Genomic DNA, 23,542 nt, shown 5'->3' on the forward strand with positions numbered 1-23,542 from the left:
GGTGGGATTTCAGCTCTCCTCAGACCTGCAGTGGAGCTTACAAACTAAGAATGCCCAAAGCAATGGCGGCAGCTGGCAAGCACTAGGAGAATCCGGAATGTTCTTCCCAGAGGGTATATTGTTGGAGCTCTTGACCCCTGCCTGACTATCCCCTCTGCTAATGTATGACACTCACACATGTCAGGAGAGACCTGAAACCTCAGGTTGTATGTATGTCAGTGTCTCGATTCTTTTTTTGTTGTTAATTCCTGCCAGCTATCTTGCTTTCGGAAAGTATGGCAAGCCCAGCCTCACACTAGCTCTGACCTTGCTCTGCTAGTTTGTATCAAGTTAGGCTCCAGACCACAATGCACTTTATGGCTTATTTAAGAAGAGTGAAGATGGGGGTTGGGGATTTAGCTCAGTGGTAGAGCGCTTGCCTAGCAAGCAAAGGCCCTGGGTTTGGTCCCCAGCTCCGAAAAAAAGAAAAAAAAAAAGAAGAGTGAAGATGTCTATATAACCGTTCTCTTTCCCTGCATCATGACTTTTTTCTTTTTTTTTTTTTTTTTCAGAGCTGGGGACTGAACCCAGGGCCTTCTGCTTGCTAGGCAAGCGCTCTACCACTGAGCTAAATCCCCAACCCGCATCATGACTTTTAAAAAAGTCTGCCTTGGCTCTGGGCTCAGTGGAAGTTTCTATGGCTCTTATTCTGGACGCTGTAAGGAAGGTTGGCCTCCGGAAGCAGGGGAGCTTGTGAGGTCAGGTCCTCTTTGTCAGAGGAAGCCTTCAGTCACTTTGGGTAATGTCTCCTCAAGTTTTAAAAACTTAGGTTCAAGCCAGCCCCGGTAGCCCGAGCTTTTCATTCTGGCGTATGGGATGCAGAGGCTGGTCAATTCCTGTGATGCAAAGCCAGGCTGATCTACATGGATCCCGGTCAGCTAGAGCTGCACCCGTCTCAAAAACAAAACCAAACCAAGCAAATTTGGGCTTACGTCTCTTCAACACAACCCACTGTGCTCAGCACACCATTAGTGTGTGGCTTAATCTTGATAATCAACTAAAGTTAGAGTAGTGTGATAGAGTGATAGGTGTCTGGCTTTTTGCAGAGGAATTAAGGTCATTTAAAAACCACGTGTCGTTTATAGCCTTTTCAGGACATGTAACGTTTATGCAAACTTCTTATTAACCTGGGCTTAAATCATTAACGCTAATGTTGTAGTTGTGAGAGACTCAGACTTCTTCGAACTAAAGGGTTGGTTTTATTCTTACATAAAAGGATGTATTTCTCCTGTACTCCATGGTAACCATGGTAACACGTGACCTTTGCCCTGTGCACTTGTCCTGTGGGGCATCTCTGCATCTTCTCTGTCTGCTCCCTGGCAGTTCTCCTCTCCTCCGTGTTCTCTCCCTTGACTGGGTTCTGCCTTCCGCACCCTTTGGCCTGCAGCACTTCTCTGTTGCCTCAGTTCTCCTGCCTGGATCCCCCTCAGCCCTTCCCCTGTCAACGTCTGCCTCTCACGGCTCCGTCATTTGCAGGCTTCAGAGTCTCCGAGCTCACTTGAGAGGTCCAGGTGGTCTTTTCACACAGTAGCCTGGCTGCTGCTGGGGCAGATGCCCACCTTTGGTCTCACTCATTTGAGGATGGTCCTGTGTGGTAGCATTCCAGACACCCATGCTTCATGGCCAACATCTGGAGTTGTCATAGAAAGGGTGTGAGGGCCACAGGCCTTTTGTCCCTTTTGTTTGTCTCTGTCTCTAAGTTAATGAGAAATATCAGTAATTGTTTTCTTCTTGGCATAAGTATAAGTGAACACGAAGAGATCTGTAATTGGCCCACGGGTCCCTGACAGATCAATACACACCTTGTAGACCCAAAGTATTTACATTCTTTTCTTTTTTTAATTTTATTGGTCTCTCTGTGTAGCTCTGGCTGTTCTGGAATTTGTCTGGCAGACCAGACTGGCCTCGATCTCAGAGATCGCCTGCCTCTGCCTCCCAAGTGCTGGGACTAAAGCTGTGTGCCACCACTGCCTGGCTTTGAGAGCGCTTTCTAAAAGCTAAGTCAGCACATCATTTTCATAATCATAACAAACTAAGCCTCCATCACTTCTGGAGACAGTTACTCTTCTAAAAACAAACCAGACTTAAAGAGAGCAGGAGCCAGGTGTGCAGCTAGTGTGTGCAAGGCTCCGAGCCCCATCCCAGCACCACACGGCGACTTCCTGGGCCAGACGGTTTATTATTATTATTATTATTATTATTATTATTATTATTATTATTATTATTATTATTTGGCATGTCTGCTTAGATACATGATGAGCCGACAAGGGGACACCCAGGGGACTGCATCCAGAGAGTTTGGGCCAAAGATTAACGAGATTGAATAAAAGGGGTTTTACTTTTCTTCCGTACCTTTAATTTCAACCAATAGGATGAGGGTGTTTGCTGCATCCAGAATGCTTTGCCAGGTCACCCTGAGAAAATATAACTGTTAGGAAAACACAGCTTAAAGCCCGGGTTCCAGCCACCTGGGGCTAGCACTGCAGAGGCAGTCAGGCAGATCTCTGCGAGTTCCAAGCCAGCTAGGGCTGTGCAGTGAGACCCCATCTCAGAACATGAAAAGACAAAATAAAGACTAAAACTGTAATCTCACAGCTAAACTGGGCCTTGAATATGTGACTGGGAGTGTGTATCCCATTTGGGTCACGAAATTCTTTTCACTCTGCATAGCAAGAGTTGAGTATCTTAGCAAATTCAGTCACTCCAGATAAATTACTTGAGCTGTCATTTCAGTGTCTTATTAACAAATTCAAAAGAAAATACAACTGTGTCAGGTGTGCCTGACACCTCTCCCTCAGAGTCTCAGCCGGCTGGGGTGTTTGTTTGCATTGCTTTGGAAGAGTCTGTGACAGACAGTGACGGCGTAGTCTTGTTTTGCCCCAGTTTTATTCACCCTGCCACAGTGCACGGCGAAGTGCTAGGCAGCTTTCCATATGCTTCCTACAGGCTGAGCTGCAGAAGTACAGGGGTGCAGACGCCTGGTGTGCGCCCCCGGCCGTCGGCTGTCACAGCCTGATTCGCTGGCTCAGAGTTCACGATTCTGTCCCTGTAGTGTTTGTTTCGAACCAGATTGTGCGTGCATTTAGTAAAGAGAGCTTTAGTTTAAGCGTATTGTAAGAGACGCCAGAAGAGTAGAGAAGTCACTTTTTAGTGACAGAGTGGAACAGTTTCAGTAGCTATGACACCTTTGTATTTCTAATGGAAAACGAATTTTGTGAAGTTTGGAGATTTTTCATAAAATATCCATTGGGTTTCAGAAAAAGTAAGCCGTGATACAGGGGGCCCTGCTTAACCACCGGGCTCATCTGGAGGCTGCTGCTTCCACCTTCCAGGTCATTCTAGAGGCAGGAGCCACTGACCATGGTGTCGTTTTGCTCTGCTGGGTCTATTTGTATAGAGATTTTACCATTCTTACCTTTTAAAAAAGCAAGTCCTTGAAGCTCTTGAATATCATTAAAAATGACCATGCTGTCTTTAAAATTATGCTCTTAGTAAATTAAAGACCAGGTGAGTGATACTAGTACCTAATTAATTCTTTTAAGTTTTTTTTAATTTTTATATTCACCAAGTGTATGCCTAGCCACCGAGGAAACCCAAAGAGGGTACCAGATCCAGTGCGACTGGAGTTACAGACAGTTGTGAGTCACCATGTCAGTGCAGGGAATGACTCCCGATCCTCCACAAAAGCAGCCCATGCACTGACCCGCTGACCCACTGACCCGCTGACCTGCTGACCTAAATCTCTACCTCCATTCACTAAGTTTTCATAAACAGGGGTTAATGTTTGATTCCTAAGCCGGACTGTGGATAACACTTGTTAGAACTTAAAGGACGACAGTATGGAACATGTTCCTACAGTATAGCCTTACCAGCCAGGAGAGTTTCCCCTGTGTAATCCTTATGCTTATTATAGTATTAGATTCCTCCTCATACAGTTAAAAAAAGTACAAATGATTTTTTTCCCACAAACCTGCCTCAAGTCACCTGCTGAAATTAGCAAGGTGGTCAGTAACCTTGTGAGTTACTTGGTTTGGGGTACCCACTGGAAATAGCCCCGTGACTTTAGAAGAGTGCGCCTGCATTATTAGAAGCCAACTCAGAAAGTCCTAGCGTAGCTTCGAGTTCATGTGGGCATTACTTATTAGGAGACCATTCGTATGCAGGGCTTTCCAAAGAGTCTTGTACCTGTGTATTTAAAATGAGACTCTTATGTGGTGACCTGGACTGGATTCAAGCTGAATGCGTCTGGAATGATTTCAGTAAGTGAGGGTTGTTTTATCAGAGCGCTAAGCCCACCCTCAGTAAATCCCCTCTGCTAGACATGGAGGCTACAAACCCAAGGAAAGACGGGGTTGCTCCCCTGGGAGGTGCACCGTCTAGGTTTGGCAGAGGAGGTGGACACATGTGTGAATGCCTTGGCACTCTAAGAGCAACTCTACTAAGCAGCCTGATAAAGGGGTGGCAGTGAGGGACTGGTGCACGGGAGGTGGGCAGAGCTGGGTGCTGGAGTAAGTACAGTGAGCGGCAGGAAGAGCTTCCCCAACAGAAAGATTGCTCAGGGGCACAGCCTAGACAGTAGGAGGGCTCAGGAGAGGAAGAGAATCTCACATCCTACAGGGACACCCTGATCCAGGCTTTATTCTGAATACTCAGTTGAAGAACTTTATGCAGACATTGACAGTCAGTTGGCACTAGATGTCTCGTTCAGATTTAAAATAAAATAATTATACTTCACAGTAAGATGGTACAAAAATCACATTTGTTTACCATCTCCCCTAGTGGGACCCTTTCCCAGTTTCCCAAACCTAGGTCTTCTTCGTCCTTGGTGGGGACAGCAGAGCTGTACTGAGGTTCTTTCTGCCTGGAGATCATTGTTGAGACGGTTGTTTTCTGCAGAACACATGAGGAATTGGAATAAAACAAATAAGAATTATCCTAATTGTTTTGTGAGGGTGATATCTACTGTACACTGTACAGCACTTGGGAAGATTCTGTGTGGGTGGCATGACCTTGACAGGGGTTCCAGGCAGATAAGAAAGTGAGGCCTCCATCTGGACTCAGAGAATCCCAGTTCTCTGAGTGACTGTCCTTGGGCTCTCCACAGCTTCATGTCTCAGTGACCATTTGAATATTTGTCCTGGTCAGACTTTGATTCAAGAGCTTGGAGAGTGTTGGATGAGTTCAGGCAATGCCTGACCATCTTAAGTCTATCAAACCAATCTTACAAAATGTAACTTAGGGAGTTTTGTGTAGAGAGGATGGACATGGATTCAGGAAGCCATGGTGTTTGGATAATGCTGACAGAGTGGAGAGAAGGACTAAGGAGTTGGTGTCTGAGAAAGGGCAGGGAGCAGTCTGACCAGTGAGAGCACGTGTAGTTCCTGAGAAGATGAGGAGAAGGGGCATCTGCAGCACCTCTCATGGCACCAGCGCTCCACCAGGGTCCCCCACTAACTCCATGTCATCTGCCAAAGCCAGCTCATGTGTAATTCATTCACAGTCACTGGATGATGTGCGGTCTTACACAGCAGGGCTGTTGATGCCTTTGGGTTCTTCTGTCTTTCAGTTTGAAATGTCTTCTCCTAGTTAGAGAAGACTAAAACAAGATTGACCTTTGAGTTCCCACCAGTCCCTGCCAAGATTACTTACTCAGACAAGGACTGACAACCAAAGGTTGTCCTCTGACCTCCACATTTAAACATGCTTTCCCTTTCACACACACACACATACACACATACACACACACACACACACACACACATCACACACACATCATACTAACACACATACACACACTCACATATCACACACACATCACACTCACACATACACACACACCACACTCACACACACATCACACACACATCATACTAACACACATACACACATCACACACTCACATCACACTCACACACACATCACACACACATCATACTAACACACATGCACACACATCACACACTCACATATCACACACACATCACACTCACACATACACACACACTCATACACATACACACACATACACACATCACACACATCACACACACATCACACTCACATATCACACACACACATCACACTCACAGAGAGAGAGAGAGCGAGAGAGCGCTTCCTTCACAAATAGTAAATTTGTTCTTACTTTTCTTCCTCTAAGCATAGGTTTTATTGTTTTGTTTTTACCACAATAAGATTTTAATAGAAGAAATTTAAGGAAACATAGATAGGAACTTTCTACTTTACCGATTTGAAATTGCCCCCTCCCCCCAAAAAATACAGCAAAACAAAATCATTTCCTAGATAGTTAAGCATTTAACAAGCCCAGTACAATGAGACCCCGGTTAGGACTGTGGGTTCTATCATCAGATCCTCGATGATTCGGATTTTAAAAGAACTTACTGTTTTTAAGAACCTCCCTGTTTTTGTTTGCTTTTTGAGACAGGGTTCCTCGATGTAACCCTGACTGCCCTGGAACTCCATCTGTAGACCAGACTGACTTCAAACTCAGAGATCCACCTGCCTCTGCTTCCCAAGTGCTGGGATCATAGGCTGTGCCCGCTGCCCAGCAAGCCAAGCTGTTTTCCCTAGATGAGGTCGTTCTGCGCAGGAGCTCCTAGACAACCTAACCTTCTGTTTCAATGCCTCTCAGTTAAAAGTTCTGTTTTCACTGATATGCTCAGGGTGCAGCCACGCTGAGGAGGAGCCAGGCTCTTCCCAAGCCACCATGAGGACTGAGCCTCAGCCTCGTGTGCTGGCCCTGCTATGCTAGTCACGCTGGTTTAGACATGAGATACAATAAGCACTGGACAGCAACTACAGGCAGTTGGAGATGAAGCTAAAGAAATGTGAGAAAGCACAGCAAGACAGAACCTAGTACTTAACCCCATACAGGGGACGACAGCCTGGCATGGGCTCATGGCTTTAACTAATCCCAGCATGGAGGAGGCAAAGGCAGGTGGATCTTTGAGTTCCGGGGCAGCCAGGCCTATGTAGGGAGACCCTGTCTCAACAAACAAAAGATTTGGAGAATACTGAGGAGGAAAAGTCAGGAGGGATGTAAAGCCATCATGGGCCCTTCTGAAAAAGTGTGTAGGACAGCCAGTCAGTAAACAACAAACTGAAGATGGTTGCATACTAGACACTCCATGTGCCGGTGGTATGTGCTATACACACACACACACACACACACACACACACACACACACACACACACACACACACGGGTCATGTCCAAGCCATACCATGTCCTCGCAGTAGCAGCTCCACATCTAAGAACAGGTGGGCTAAAAAGCATCTTTCTGTGCCACCTGAGTTGACCAACTCACTGTGTGGTCACCGAAGGTCGAAGGCTGACCTGGAGATCTCAGAACTGAACTCCAGAGGACAAGCCACCTGGTTTCCCTGCGGAAGAATCACATAAAGGCTGCAGCCCTGCGTGAGCGGGAAGCCACAGAAAGCCTCACTTGTCCTGCCCATTCTGCCTTTTCCATGTCTCATCTAAGACATGTTAGAAGAAACGCTAACATGGCCCACGTTCTTCCTTCCTTTCCTCAAGTAAGGAAAGCCAAGCATCTGGCTGCCCCTCAGCCGACCCCCTCTCATGCCTGTGCCTGTCCCGCCATAGCATGCCACATCCTCCATTCTGTTGCACTGAGCATGAGTCGTGTCTAGTGAGACTGGATTCCCCCCCCCCCCCCCCCGCTAACAAGTTTTTGTTTATGCTTTTAATGTCACTTTTCTGCACATGGCTGTTTCTTTTATTGTTTGTTTGTGTAACCGAATCCATTTTTTAATTTAAAAAAAATTACAATTTTAATAAGAGAGTCTTCTTTTTACCAATTAGGTCAAAGTCCTAAAATTTTAAGACCTAAACCCCATGGCTTAGAGCGAACTGATTCACAAACCGTAGGTGGCTTTGCTACAAGGAGAAAGGGTATGTACCTCAATGGATGTTATTTATCTTTGTAGTTTTTTTCTTCAAATGAAAAGAAAAAGAAGGAGCGCTTGAGTGGGGCTGCTATTGCGAACTGCTCTCAGTGTGAAGATAGTTCTGAGAGAATATATCTCGAGATGTGCAGGGGGCCTGTGCTCTGCAGTCAGGCTCATCTCCCTCCGAGTCTCTCCCCGGCCTTTCTAGGCAGCAGCACATGGATTTACTTCTGCTTGTGGGCTGCCGTGAGCCCAGGTTGTCTCCTGTCTTTGTATATGTATGTGGTTTCTGTTGTGAAATAGACTAAGAAGTAATTTCAATGTTTTTACTATAGCATGGCTCAGAAAATGACAGCTAAACTCCTAGTCACCTTTTTAAGTAAAAAAAAAAAAGGCGGGGGGACATGAGGAAAAATCACCTTTGTTCAGTCCGGGATGCTGTCTGTGTCTGTTTTACTGAGCTCAGACTCAGTAACTCTCTTCATTGTGCTTGAGCTGTGAGCCTGTGTGGGCGGTAGCTTTGAAGCAAGTCCTTTGTGCTCTTGTGCCATCGATAAGATGGTTGATTAAGATTACATAGTTCTGAACCCAAAGTAAGAAAACCTGGGAGGTGTTTATTTATTTTGTTTATGATTCTTTTGGTTTGGGATATAGCGAAGTTTCCAGTGCTTTCTACACATCATTTTACATGTGTAAAACTTTATTGAGGCTTCAATAGTGGGGAACATGTTTTACACAGATGATTTAAATCTCCCCCGAAGATGAAATTCATAAAATTGGTCATTAATGAGAACAGTGCCTAGAGAAACTTTAAGGCAACGCACACCTTTACTTCATGTTTAATTTATATTTACAAGTAGAGGTTAGACCTTGAGCTGAGTCAGGCAGCATCACTGTGTTAAAGCTATGTCTGGTAGGAGCAGTAGTAGAGGCTAGACCTTGAGCTGAGTCAGACAGCATCACTGTGTTGAAGCTATGTCTGGTAGGAGCAGTAGTAGAGGCTAGACCTTGAGCTGAGTCAGGCAGCATCACTGTGTTGAAGCTATGTCTGGTAGGAGCAGTAGTAGAGGCTAGACCTTGAGCTGAGTCAGGCAGCATCACTGTGTTGAAGCCATGTCTGGTAGGAGCAGTAGTAGAGGTTAGACCTTGAGCTGAGTCAGGCAGCACCATTATCTTACCTTTGGTCACTGAGCATTAGACTTTTGCAGTAGACCTTGTTGTCTGTGTGAGGCCTACCAATTGTGAACTGCAACATTGAGAGGGCCTTGTTTGGTTTGCGAAGACTTGTGCACTCACGCCTTCCTTCCCTTTCTTTTCAGTTAAGCCGGCACCTTTAGAAATCAAGCCTCTGTCAGAGTGGGAGGAGCTGCAGGCCCCAGTCAGATCCCCCATCACCAGGAGCTTCGCTCGGGAGTAAGTGTCTGACTGAGCACACAGCTCAGTAGCAAGACCACGGAAATTGTCCGTCTCAAGGGAAATGGGTTGACAAAGAGTCCAGAGAAGCCCCAAAGCCAAGAGTATCTTCACTTGTCATAATAAAAATGTCCAATATGTTTCTGTAAACCAGTGAATGTTCCAGAAAGAGTGTGTTCTCGCTTGCTTTTATATGGGTGCTTCGGCACCTGTTCCTAGTGGTTCATGACGGTCACTTCTCTAGCTCCTCTAGGTTTCCCATGTCCCCTCGGCCTGATTCTGTGCACAGCACGACATCGAGCAGTGACTCCCATGACAGTGAAGAGAACTATGTCCCCATGAACCCAAATCTGTCCAACGAAGATCAGGTATGTGCGGGCCTTGCGGCCATTTCTCTCTCTGAGCTGCCCTTGGAAACCAGGTCAGCTTACAGTGTTCTTACTGATTGTACCTGTTTACCCTCACATCTTTCTTCCTATATTTGAAAAAACAATGAAAGACCATTTTTTAAAGTGATGCTTTAAGTACAGTCAAATATATTACCAGCCGTGGTCAAATTGTTCTGTCTGTCTTTCCATAGCTGTAACAAATTCCTGAGACAGTCAACTTATAAAGAGAGTGGTTTATTTTGCTTGGAGTGTTAGGAGTGTCCGTGGTCACCTGGTTTGGTCACTTTGGGCCTGTGATGACTATGGCACAGCAGAGCTGCTGGCCTTACGACCTGTAGGTGAGAAAAGGAGCCTAAGCCCCATGCCCTCTTCAGGACGTGACTCCAGTGACACAGATAAGACCCCACCTCGAAGAACTCACTGTGTCTCAGTAGTGCCATTGTGAACATCAAGCCCTCCAGCACAACCCTCTGAAAGGCATTTCACATCCGTACTCACGGTTTACAGTCAATTCCCAGCTATACATCATTATTGTCCCTGTGTTTTAATATTTGTCAAGAAAATCTACTGACAGTGTGTTAGAGTGCACTCCCCAGGCTCAGGTTACCACAGGCTTCTGGAGAAGTTGTCACGTGCAGGAGGACTCTGACAGCCGTCCAGTTAAACAAAAGAAAGACTAGCAAGGCATTGCATTCGGAGGCCACGCTGAGGAAATGAGATTGTTTTCCCCACCTTCTGACATTAAAGCGGGAACATACTTTGGCTTGCTTGATATGTCAAAGAAATATGAGGTGATGAATTTTCAAACTTCCAAATAAGCAAAAGTGGCCCACCCTGAGGCTGGAGAGGTGAGCAGAGCCAAGAGCACTTGCCGCTCTTACAGAGCAGTGGAGTCGGTTATCCAGCACCCACACACGTGCACATCCACATACAAACACACACATATATACTTACTTTTTTTTAATGACCCAAATGGAAATAACTGTGTTCCAGGTACAACTGAAAAGTCAACTGTCCCCTCCCCAGCTCCCATGCTGCTGGCTGCCGAGACTCTGACCCTCCCAGCCCTTCCTGAGATGAGAATGCCAAAGTTAATCAATGGTCATCAGAACTCTCTATCTTGGATGGAATGGCATGGAAATTCACAGGGCCTAACATACTCTTAGATTTATAAAATCGGTATAAACAAAATTAATAGTCTCAGAAAAGTTAGGACAGATTCATACCACATGTGATTTCTGTATAGAGGTCAAGTCACACGTCCATCAGGTGAACTCTTACTAGGTGGCCTTGTCTTGAATCTGGTCCAACACTACAACCATAACTGTTCCTAGGCAGAAACAGAAGCATCACTCAATTTCATATATTTCTTAAGAATTTGAGAAAACCTAGCACTACTGTTTTATTTTGTTACTTGATATACAGAATATATAGACAGAGTCCCTGAATCTTAGAGCTTCTCTAGAAACTGTGTGGGGAAAGCACTGGGCGAAAGGCTACAGTAGAGACAAGCTGTTCCGCACTGGACCTGGAGCAAGAACCAGTAGACTTCCTTCTAGAGGCTGAGTTTCCCCCACTTTAACATGAAAGAAGTCCATTTCTGCTGGTCATTAGAGTTCAGTGAGAATGCTGACAAGGTCTCCCGAGGAACAGAAGCTGGAATTACCTGTGCAGGTCCTAGGGAGTTATGCCTAACTTTTATGGCTTTATAGTACTGTAAAAACCGTCCCAGCCAGGGCACGGTGGGGCGTAGGTGGGGCATTGGTCACCTTTAGACAGAGTGTTACCCTCACCCCAAGCTGAGAGTGAAAGATGGTGTCCTTCAGAAGACAAGAAGAGTGTGATTGCACATCTCAGGGTTCCTTTCTTGTAACCTAGGAAGAGGGGAGCCAGCCATTTTAATTGGCATCCAGGTGTTCCTCAATTCTCGTGAGCTGTGCCATTGGTCTGAAAGTTCTTGCCAGAGTCTTGTTTCTGTTTCTTCTCCACATGAAGCCTGTGTGTTCTTATGTGTTAGTGCCACTGCCCTCTATCTTCCTGGTTTTGTTGCATGATTTTAGAGAGTTTTATCATATGCTTCTTCGAGGAAAAATGGGATCAGACTAAGAGAAAGCAGAGAGAGAAAGTACTGGAAAGACCGGCGTCCTGAGCCACGCCCTTTAGTTAATGTAACTGAACTCATTCCTCTCTCCATACCTGAAAGTAGCTCTTCCTTCTTTATTACATTTTTAATGCAATATATTTTGGTCCTATTCTTTCCCTCCCCTTTCCCTTTGAAAGCAAGAAGTATGAGGACCTCTCACTATAAAGACGCACGCCACTGAGTACATACACATACGGTTTTCTTCTGTTTTGCTTTGTTTTAAGATGTTACAGTTGTAGCCCAGGGTAGTCTTGAACTTGTAATTCTCTCTCATCAGCTTCAGAGTTTATGTGGGCCTTCACGCCCAGATGCGTGTGAGCCTTCACGCCCAGATGCATGTGGGCCTTCACGCCCAGATGCGTGTGAGCCTTCACGCCCAGATGCGTGTGGGCCTTCACGCCCAGATGCGTGTGTCTTGGTTAGGGTTTCTATTGCTGGGAAGAGACCATGACCATGGCAACTCCGTAAAGAAAAACGTTCAATTGGGCTGGCTTATGTTCAGTGGTTTAGTCCATTATCATCATGGTGGGAAGCATGGCAGCGCCCAGGCAGGCCTGGTGCCTGTGGAGGAAATGATCATTGTGCTTCTGAATGGGCAGGCAGCAGAAGTGAATGTCTGAGCCAGAGGCAGACTTGAGCTTTGAGATTTCAAAGCGACCTCAAAGTGACACACCTATTCCAACAAGGCCGCATCTCCTAACGGCGCCACTCCCTGTGGGCCAATGGGGGGGCCATTTTCTTTCAGACCCTCACAGTCTGTGTTTGTGTCTGTGGAGGATTGCCTGCATGAGTAAGGGGTTGTTTACTTGAGCAAGGGGCACTTACATTGACTAGCTAGCTGCACCACTGAGAAATAGGACTGCCTCCCTCTCAGCCATGAGCTGCCAGGCTCTCCTCAGGCTGAGTGTTAGTTTAACTAAACTAACTTCAAAGCCCAGGAGTTCAAGACCATTTTTGGACAATGTAGTGACCTTCCCCATCCCCCAGGGGAAAGAAGGGGATTGGGAGAGGAGGAAGGGTGTCTCCTGAATGAATGTCTGCTCACTGTTTGCCGTTCTGTGCTTTCAGAATCTCTTTTGCAACAACAGCCTCGAGGGGGCGAGCAGCCCTATGACCAAACCCAAAGGAGATAAACAAGTCGAATACCTGGATTTAGACCTAGAATCTGGGAAGTCCACACCACCACGGAAGGTAAGTGAGCCCGTGCTCCCTAGGTGGCCCAGCACACTCTGAGGGACTGTATTCTTTGGGGAAGTTTGGGGAGGGGATGTTACTTAAATGTAATGGCTTGTTTCCTAAGTCACAAGCAACAGAATTATGAAGGCGATGGTTTTGTTTCTCTTTCCAGAGGTGGGTCAGTTGTAGAGTTTCTACTCGTTGTGGTCAGTGCTTTTGCTGTCTTTAGAATGAAGAAAATATCTCTGGCTGAGTGGGGTAGCCACACCGCTAATGCCAGCACTGGGGACGCAGACACAGGCAGATCTCTGAGGACAGCCTAGTGATTCCAGAATAGCCAGGACCACAGAGAAATTCTCTGTAAAAAGAAAGAAAAGGGAAATATGGTTCATAGCAAAAGTCATTCTCTGTTTTGTCTGAAATTTTAATTTCTATTAAACCTACCAAATACATAGTTTTAGCATAATTCTTTGTTTTTGGTGGGTTTTTTTTTAATGTTTAACCTATATGTGGGTATATGCACATGAGTACAGGGTCTCTCAGAGACCGGTAGAGGGAATTAGCCCCCAGAACTGGCATGACAGGTGGTTGTGAGCCATGTGGGTGTTAGAGACCAATTCAATTCCTCTGCCAGAGCAGTGTCCAGCCTTACCCGCCTAGCCCTCCTTCCAGCTGTGCGTCACCAGACTTACTACAGTATTTAAGTCCTATTTTCTTACCTTTCCCTTTGTGTTATCCCTTCAGTTTTCACTCCCTCTTGTAGTTGAGTTTTCTGCAGCATGTCCTGTAATGGAGAGCTTTTGGTAGTGAAGTCTTTTCAGGATGTGTGTAACTGAAGTCTCCTTATTTTGGAAATAGGTTTTGTTGAGATCACAGTTCATTTTTTGTTGTTGTTATTCCCTGTGACATAATTAGATAATTTTTCAATATAATTTGAATTTTGAAAATTAAGTTTTAAAAAAATAGAAAGGTTTGCTTACAGAAGAAGTCATTCCTTGTATGGAGAAAAGCTCACTGCAGTCATGGTAGTGTGAGGTGGTCTTCCAGAATAAGACAGGCTGTTTACCCTGTTGGAAAAGGCCACTGGCATACTGTCATGGTAGTTGAACTACCGAGATCAGTCCTTTTTTTTTTTTTAAGATTTATTTATTTCATGTATGTGGGTGGGTACACTGTAGCTGTCTTCAGACACACCAGAAGAAGGTATCAGATCCCATTACAGATGGTTGTGAGCCACCATGTGGTTGCTGGGAATTGAACTCAGGACCTCTGGAAGAACAGTCAGTGCTCAAAACCGCTGAGCCATCTCTCCAGCCCCTGAGATCAGTTCTTGACCGAGCCTCTTTACTACGTGGGGACTGTCCGTCCCTGTCAAGTCTCCTGTTCTGTCGAATGTTCCCTTTGTACACTCTCTGTCTGTTTTCTGGCTGCTTTTCCGCTGTCTCCTGTTGAATTTAGTTTCAGGAGAGTCTGTGTAGATGTATCTGTCTCTTCACTAATCTGAATGGAAGTTGTGCTATTCACATACACACGCAAAACACGTTCACACACAGACACACACACGTGAATAAGTACATACACATACGCACAGTTCACATACCACACAGATACACACACACACACACATACTTTCACACAAATACACATTTATACACACAGACACATACACACATACTTACACATACATGTGCATATATACACACCCAGGCATACACAAATGCACACATACTCAGACACACCACACAGACACATCCACACACATGCTTTCCCACACATATACACATACTTACACATACATGCACATGTGCACACACCAGCACACATGCATATTGCTTCTCTGCTTCTTTTTTTTTTTTTTTTTTTTCGGAGCTGGGGACCGAACCCAGGGCCTCGCGCTTCCTAGGCAAGCGCTCTATCACTGAGCTAAATCCCCAACCCCTCTCTGCTTCTTTTTATTACTGTATTTATTACCTGCCAGGTACACATACAGTACACTTTCTATTTCCACACCTTTGTATTTTTCTGTTCTGATTTCTCTGTTTAATTTTGGATAGTTTTTAGCTCTATCACCAAATTTACTAATCCTCCTCTTTTCATTGGAGATTTTTGTTATTTTTGTTGGAGTTATTTTATGATTATTTCTGGGATGAAGTGCTGTTTGATTCACTTTACCTGGCATTAACCTCTTTGCGTTGCTCACATGTTTACAGCCTTTCCTAGCTTGACACTGCTCACACACTTCATAATGCCGATATGGTGCTTTCCGTGTTTGAAGTCCTCGGGGGCCGGAGTTCGCGTGAACTGTTTCTGTTAGCCCACACTCTGTATGGCCCGTCTCCTTGTGTGTTTATACATTTTTATTACAGATTCATGGTTGAATTGGAGGACCTGAATTTCCTCCTTTCGGAAGCAGCTCTAATTCCCTCCCGGGAGGCCCTTTGAGATTGCTACTCTAGGCTCACCTCAGCTTCCTTCAAGCTCATGGGGGGGGGTCTTGTTGTCAGCATTCCACATTCCCTGCCTCCTCCCCCCACCCCACTGCACTGCGTCCCTCCACATTCATGGTGACCTTTGCCATATAGAGGGTGGCCCCTCCCCACCCTTCCCTGCATGTCTTAGACACGTCCTTGCTGCTAGGAGCCATGCAAAGCACTGCCCAGCCCGCTGGTTTGGTTATGTGCATCTGTTAATGGGGGGGGGGGGCAGCTTTGTGGTTAGTTTTCCCACAAATGTAACTTTGCCAAAATAAGTGTTGTTTTTTTTTTTTAAGAATTTATGTATTTTATGTACGTGTATGCACACAAACACTGTCGCTCTCTTCAGACACACCAGAAGAGGGCATCACATCCCATTATGGTTGTGAGCCAATATGGTTGCTGGGAATTGAACTCAGGATGTCTGGAAGAGTATTGAGTGCTCTTAGCCTCTGAGCTATCTCCAGCCCCCAAAAGTATTTTTCTTGCATAAAGAGTAAAAAGCTGTTTGGTCTGGGCCTCTGTGTGTTAGATGGACTAAGATTTTCTGTGGATGTTACCTGTGATGGTTTTATTAGTTTGAATGGTTCTATATAATTTTAAAATTAAGAGAAATCAGTGTCAAGTTAGGGAGTGGACAGACAATACCATTAATCTGAGGACATGCCATTGTGTGTGTATTCCAGGATTTTGTATGTCTATCCATCTACTGTTGTTTGTTTTTGGGGCAACCGTGGCTGGTTCAGAACTCTACATAGAGCAGCCTGGCCTTGAACTCTAATATTTATTAGAGAGATCACGTATCTGCCTCTGCCTCCAGGCGCTGGCGTGAAAGATGGGCACCACCACGCCCTGCATATGTATCTCTTTCCTCAGAGTTTCGCTCAGAACCGCCCTCACGAATGGCCCCTTGGGGTACCCTTGTGCTTTCAGCAAAAGAACAGTGGTTCGGGCAGCAGCATGTCTGACGAGCGGGTGGATTACGTCGTGGTGGACCAACAGAAGACTCTGGCCCTGAAGAGTACCAGGGAAGCTTGGACGGACGGCAGGCAGTCCACAGAGTCCGAGACACCCACCAAGAATGTGAAGTGAAGCCGCACGGTCGCCGCTGCTGACAGAAGGAGCTGGGGGAGGAGAGGTGCCAGCGAAGAAGCTTCCACTCTGTAGCAGGGGCAGAGGAAAGGACCTCACACATGTTCACGTGAATTAGGTTGTGAATGGTGCTGCGTGGTATTGAGTCTGTAACCTGTAAATAACCTGGGGAAGTAGTGTTTTAGCTCACCCAGAAGCATCTGTCCCTAGTTAACCTGTAGTATAGGACACTGACGCACTTTCCATGTAAAACCTGGGTTTGGGTCTTCCCAAGGGACCTTGGAAGAATCTCCTCAGGAGGTCTCCCTCCTCACACGACTCCATGTAACAGTTCCAAGTAAACTGAGCGGCTTTAGTTCTGGAAATTCCAGTTGAAGCTACAGGGCTAACACCATTAACACAAGAAGTGGGTTCACAAATTTGCTTTTCCTTTAAAGGTAGTACCCATGAGCCTAAGCTATAGAATATAGTTGGACTTGCCCTTCATTGTTTTCAAAAATTCCGGGGATAATGTATATATTGGTGTCAAGACCTAGTTCCCTGACTCATGTACACGTAGGTTTTAATAATAGGACTTTGTTATGTTATTTTTTGTTGTTGTTGTTAATTACAGTGTCTTGGGTTCATCGTGTGAAGGTTCTGCTGGGTAGGATCTCGCACCTTTAAAAAACTGCCTCTTAGTTACTCTAGTAAGCCCACAAATGTCCACAGCATGGATCGGTGAGCTCTTCTTATTCCTGTTCACGTGCATTAAACATTGTTTGCAAAAGGCAGATTGTCTGACTGACTAATCAGGTACGTCCAGGGCGCTGATGTGCTAATAACAGTGACCAGGTTAAACCAAGCGCTTCAGTTAGGTGTTCGTTAATCCTCATCTTGGCTTAGAGTTAAGGAAACAGTTGGCACTCTCTGTCAGTTGCAGCAACATACTGTGATTTTGAATGAGTTAGACAGTAATTCAAGATTACCACTCTTAGGAATGAGACTCTCCCGACACCATAGAGCCCTTCCTATGGTTTTCTTTCTTTTACTTAATATTCTTCTTGGCCTTATATTTAAATTCCTATGCAATTAATGTTTTATATCTGCATTTTTAGAAAAAGAAATGTCATTTTAAGTGATTCTTGTATGTAGCAAACACCTATTGCCTTTGTGAGCAAATTAAGAATTTTGTACTGTGATTTGTACTCACTGCCCCAATTCTCCAACTGTTGGAGCTTTGCTGTGCTGTGAAAGGCTGTAGTTGTGACCACCACCCAGCCAGATCTCCTGAGACCACAAAGCAATGGTGCGAGTCTCTCACCTATAACGTGACATCGTCAGGTGTGGTCGTTGACTCTGAGTTAGTGTCACTGTGTTACACCTGTCTGTCTAGGTTTGTGAGAAGCAGCTAGCGTTTTCCATTTTCACCCAAGTAAGTACAATGTCTCTGCACTGATCTGAGACTCACTGGTGGCTTGGGGAGGGGACACAGAGAACAGAATGTCTATAGCAGAGGCTGGTCTCTCTCCGTTCAGACCTCTTAACTGTTGCCTGAGTACACAATGTGCCCTGCTTTCTGGCCCACTGGCCACCGTGCTGTGCCTAATCTGTGTTCTCTGCTTGCTTTTCCAGTCAGTCCACAAGCTGTGTTCATAACTAGATGGAATGTAGAATAGTTAACATTAGATGCTTTTAAATGTTTGCTTCTTTTTAAACAAAAACTAAAACCCAGAACTGAATTTTGAGGTGGATTTTTAAATAATAAAAAAAGGTTGTTTGAGTTTGGTGTGTGAGCTGTTTTGCTTTTGTTTTTGTTTTTTTCCTTTTAATGTACTTTCTTTTCTGTGAACAAGGAACAAGTGTCAAGAAAATACATACTGGGGCTAGTGGTAAAGCGCTGGCTGCTCGTAACAAAGACTGGGTTTCAGTTTGAGCATCAACGTCGCAGCTCACAACCGTGCATAATTCTAGTTCCAGCAGTCCCACTCCTAGTTTCCTGGCACTGCACACACGTGCACAGGCATACATGCAGGTAAAACACCCATACACATCTTAAACAGTAAATTTTTGAAATGTCATTACGTATATATATTCCCTTTGAAATATGACAGATAGAGGGAGAGAGAGACGGCTGAGTGGTTAGAACACTTGTGCTTGCAGAGGACTGGGGTTTAATACCAAGAACATGCATGGTAGATTACAGCCATCCATCTCTCCAGGTCTAGGGGACCCACATGCCCTCTTCTGACTTCCTATGGCACGAGGTATGCATGGAGATGCAAGAGGAGACACGTGGTTCATTCTATTCCTGGGTATCTGAATATAATTAATGCACATTACTGGTAGCCCAGAGAGGCTCACAACCTTGAGTGCTCTGTAACAAAACTACCAAAGAAAGCCACAATCCTTGAGATGCACCTGAACTCTCAAATCATGTGACACAGGTATAAAAGATAGGAGAGGGTATTGTGTGAAAAATGAATGCAGTTTTAGATTTCAAACACAATGGTATATGGTTAATCCAGAAGCCAAAAATATCTTTCTTTAAAGCTGCCTCTTAGGGTGCCTTTATAATTAAATTTATGAGGCAAAGTTTCATTGCTGCAAAGAAATACCATGGCCATAACAACTCTTATAAGGGGCAACATTTAATTGGGGCTGGCTTACAGTTTCAGAGGTTTAGTCCATTATCATCGTGGCAGGAAGCATGGCAGTGTCCAGGCAGGTATGGTGCTGGAGGAGCTGAGAGGTCTGCCTCTTGATCCGAAGGCAGCCAGTAGTAGACTCTTCTGCTCTAGGTAGAGAGTCCTTAAGCATAGCCAACTCTCACAGTTCCTCCAACAAGGCCACACCTCTCAATGGGGGCCACTTCCCATGGACCAAGCATACTCAAACCACCATACCTGGCAGAGTACTTGCCAAGCATGTGCAACCCTTGGGTCTGCTCACCAGCTCTGCACAAATGGGACAACCGGTCGTAGTGGCACAAATACTATTTCTGCACTTAAGAGCTGGAGGCAGACGCATCAGACATTCAGGGCCCACCCACACTACATTGAAACTCTGTATCAAGATCATTTTTCCTGGGGCTCCCTAGTTAAGAACACTGGTTCTTTTTCCAGAAGATTGGGATTCAGGTCCCACAGCCATCTGTAACTCCAGTCCTGGGGAATCCAAGAGCCTCTTCTGACGCTCTGAAGGCATTGCATGGTGGCACAGACAGACACACAAGCAAAACACCCACACATAAAAAGAGAGTTTTCAATCTTCCTCTCAGGCTTCAAAGCCATTATGAATATTGTTGTGTGCTTTTTCCATACCCTTTCACAAGTGCCTACCTACCTTTATAGAACGACGGTGCTCTAATTTGCAGGAATATTATTATGCTGGATTATCTAAGACTTGAAGGGCTGGGGTTGTAGTTTATTGGCAGACCATGATCTTAGCAAGCTGGGTCCGGTCTGGAGCTTTAAAACATGAAAAGAATCATATTAGGAAGGCCACTTGCTGTACACCGATTAGACATATTAAACATTGTATTAATAATTCAACTTATGAGACAGCTGCCTGTAGGGCAGACTTTTCCAAGCCTTTTCAGTACCAGACTCTAAAATATTTATGTTACTCAAATGCTCAGAGCCAGAAAAATTCATCCTTTTTCACTGTACTGTCATATGATTATTTCTGGAGAACAAGAATGTTTATTTAAATTGTTGATAAAAACTCAGGAACTAGTTTATTTCCAATCTTAGGGTTTTTTTAATGCCATTAAGAAAATTTTTGTAGGGGCTGGAGAGATGGCTCAGTGGTTAAGAGCACCCGACTGCTCTTCCAGAGGTCCTGAGTTCAAATCCCAGCAACCACATGGTGGCTCACAACCATCTGTAATGGGATCTGATGCCCTCTTCTGGTGTATCTGAAGACAGCTACAGTGTACTTATATATAATAAATGAATAAATAAATCTTTAAAAAAAATTTTTTTGTGGGGTTGGGGATTTAGCTCAGTGGTAGAGCGCTTGTCTAGCAAGCGCAAGGCCCTGGGTTCGGTCCCCAGCTCCGAAAAAAAAGAAAAAGAAAAAGAAAATTTTTGTCTCTACAAATATAATTGCGAATATAAGTTAAGCATGAATATCTCGAAATAGACAGGGTGGCGCTCGTCAGCAGCCTCAGCACTAGAAGGTGGAAGCAGGAGACTCGGTAGTTCATGGCTCTTTAAAATAAAATAACAAACCATGCTAGTGGCCCTTGCCTTTAATAGTAGCACTTGGTAGACAGAGGGAAGGAGATTTCTATAAGTTCAAGGCCAGCCTGGTCTACACAGTGAGGTCCTGTCTCAAAAACAAAACAAAATAAAGTAACAAACAAGCGTGGGCTAGAGGTCAGCTCAGTGGTTAAGCACTTGATCTTGCAGAGGCCCTGGGCTGGGATCCCAGCACCCACATGGCGTCTCACAACCATCTACCACTCTGGTTCCAGGGAACCTGAGGGCTGATCTCTTTAGACACCAAGCATACAGGTGCATGCACCCACATAGACAAAACAAATACATAAATAAATCTTTTAAAAAATATCCAACAGCAAAAAAAAAATCCTCCTAAGACTCTTTAGAGGCGGCTAAGATTGCGTAGCAAAGTCCACACAAAGAAGAGCAAGACTGGGGTTGGGGATTTGGCTCAGTGGTAGAGCACTTGCCTAGGAAGCGCAAGGCCCTGGGTTCGGTCCCCAGCTCTGAAAAAAAAAAAAAAAAAGAGCGAGACTAAGAGAATTGCTTTTCTGTTATTCAATGCAGTCTTACTTTTGACCTTTATTTTACAAAGCTGTAAGGCCTTATAAAGGTTTGAATGTCAAAGTGTCATTCTGCTCTCAGAAACCGAACAAACAGAAATGAAGGCATCGTTCAGTTAGCTGCAAAAACTACTTTTCATCTGCATTCTATACATTTCTACAAGTATATGTATATACATATATACATGTCTATATTCACAAATTGTGTGTGGGTGTGGGTGTTGGGGGTGTGTGGCATTATATTCAACCACAGAGTAATTTGATACAGAAATACTGCCATAATTGTACATTGAAATCTGTTTTGTTTTGTTTTGTTTTTGAGGTAGGGTCTATGAAGCCCTGGCTGGCCTGGAACTCACTATGTAGGCCAGATTGGCCTCAGACTCACAGAGATCCCCCTGCCTCTGCCTCGCTGGTACTGGGATGAAAGGTGTGTTCCACCATGCCCAGCTCTCCATGGTGTTTAAAGCAAGCGTTTGCTTTTCTTTTTTGTTGAGGGGCTTCTTGAAGCCAGCTGCACCGTCACTCAGGCTAGCTGCTAACACATGCTCCGCTTGCTGCAGCCTCCTGAGGGCTGGAATATCTAATGGGCATCATTGTCCTCAGATTGTTGTCATTTTCTGCTAGTGGGATGTTGTCTCTTTTCCATTTTATTTAGCATTTAGTTATTTTTAGTTTTCAGTTTTTTCAGATATTTTGCAGAAATTTGCCAGATGGTGGTGGTTCACTCCTTTAATCCCAGCACTCGAGAGGCAAAGGCAGGAGGCTCTTTGAGTTTGAAGCCAGCCTGGTCTACAGAGAAAGTTATAGCCAGAAGTACACAGAGAAAACCTGTCTCAAAAAATTAAATACATCATACATGCATACATATATGAAAATATATTGATAATTTGCAGAAATACTAACTATGCATGTACACTATATTATAGGCAGTGATCATTAGTCTGTTTTTTTAATCCATTCTAATCAAACACATTAAGCTGGCTTAATGAAACATTGAGCCCATGTTAGAAGAACATTGAGCTGCTGTTCCTTTCTGTTCTCGTAGAGCCACCCTCTGGTTGGTCTTTCCTCCACTCACTAGCATGATAATCTGGTCCCTGACAGGAGCAGTACATTGGCCAAGTCAACAGGGTACACAGATCAAGAGACATATCCTAGGGTAACATCTGGTTTTTTATGTTACTTTAAAGGCTAGACATAACTCAGGGATAGAATTTGTTATCTAATGTGGTAGTTCATGTGAAAAAGGCTCCCAGAGATTCATATGTTTGATTCTTGGTTATTAGGGAGTGGAAATGTTTGGGAAGGATTAGGAGGTGTGACCTTTTTGGAGAAAGTGTATCACTCATGGTTGGGCTTTGAGGTTTCAAAAGCCCCCACCATGTCCAGTGTCTCTCCTTTCTGCCAATTCCCTATGGAATGCTCAAGATGTAAATATTCTGGGTACTGCTCCAGTGACAAGGCTGTCTTGCTTCTTGCCACGATGATGGACTAGCCCTGCGAAACTATAAGCAAGCCACTAGTTAAATGCTTTCTGTTATAAGAGTTGTCTTGGGGGTTGGGGATTTAGCTCAGTGGTAGAGCGCTTGCTTAGTAAGCGCAAGGCCCTGGGTTCGGTCCCCAGCTCCGGAAAAAAAAGAAAAAAAAAAGAGTTGTCTTGGTTGTGGTGTCTCTTCAGAGCAATAGAACAGTGAGACATGTAATATGTGCATGGTCCTCAGTCCAAGCCCCACTCCTACAGCAGACACCACCTAGCCAACCAAGCTAAGTGCGAGGTGATAAACAATGTTGTAGATGGGCGTAGCGGATGCCATGACTAAACATGATGAAAACCTATCGTTAGCTGACCACCACCATTGTTTATGGTCTTCTGCGCTTGCTTATGTCTTACTAAACTGCTCACTGACAGTGAACTGTGTTTCCACTTCTTCAGGCCATCAGTTCTGTCTTCCAAGAACCACTGGATTGAAGTGTCCAGTGAGCTAAAACAGTATTCCAAGAATACAGATGATTGGCTTGTTACTGAGCAGGGCACAGCTTCCTAGTAAGAAGGGAACTTCATTGTTACATTTTTAATTATGTCTATACGTACGTAGTCTATGTGTATGTGCACAGC

At 44.8% G+C, this 23,542-nt stretch overlaps 1 protein-coding gene across 6 annotated transcripts in view; it reads left to right on the plus strand.

Moving 5' to 3' along the window:
* Positions 1–18,466, plus strand: part of Gab1 (GRB2-associated binding protein 1) — a 107,925-nt gene extending 89,459 nt beyond the window's left edge. For 3 of the 6 annotated variants that reach the window (XM_039097824.2, XM_039097821.2, XM_039097823.2), the window contains exons 7-11: positions 7,883–7,972; positions 9,288–9,381; positions 9,626–9,749; positions 12,982–13,104; positions 16,497–18,417. In XM_039097824.2, coding sequence (XP_038953752.1) covers positions 7,883–7,972; positions 9,288–9,381; positions 9,626–9,749; positions 12,982–13,104; positions 16,497–16,655 — 590 coding nt within the window. In that variant the 3' untranslated portion in view covers positions 16,656–18,417. Of the gene's footprint in view, positions 1–551; positions 7,821–7,882; positions 7,973–9,287; positions 9,382–9,625; positions 9,750–12,981; positions 13,105–16,496 lie in introns of those variants that run through there. The other 3 variants (NM_001108444.1, XM_063278118.1, XM_063278117.1) reach the window with 3 other exon arrangements.
* The last annotated feature ends 5,076 nt before the right edge of the window (positions 18,467–23,542 follow it).

The sequence above is a fragment of the Rattus norvegicus genome, chromosome 19, assembly GCF_036323735.1.
Source record: "Rattus norvegicus strain BN/NHsdMcwi chromosome 19, GRCr8, whole genome shotgun sequence".
Lineage (NCBI taxonomy): Eukaryota > Metazoa > Chordata > Mammalia > Rodentia > Muridae > Rattus > Rattus norvegicus.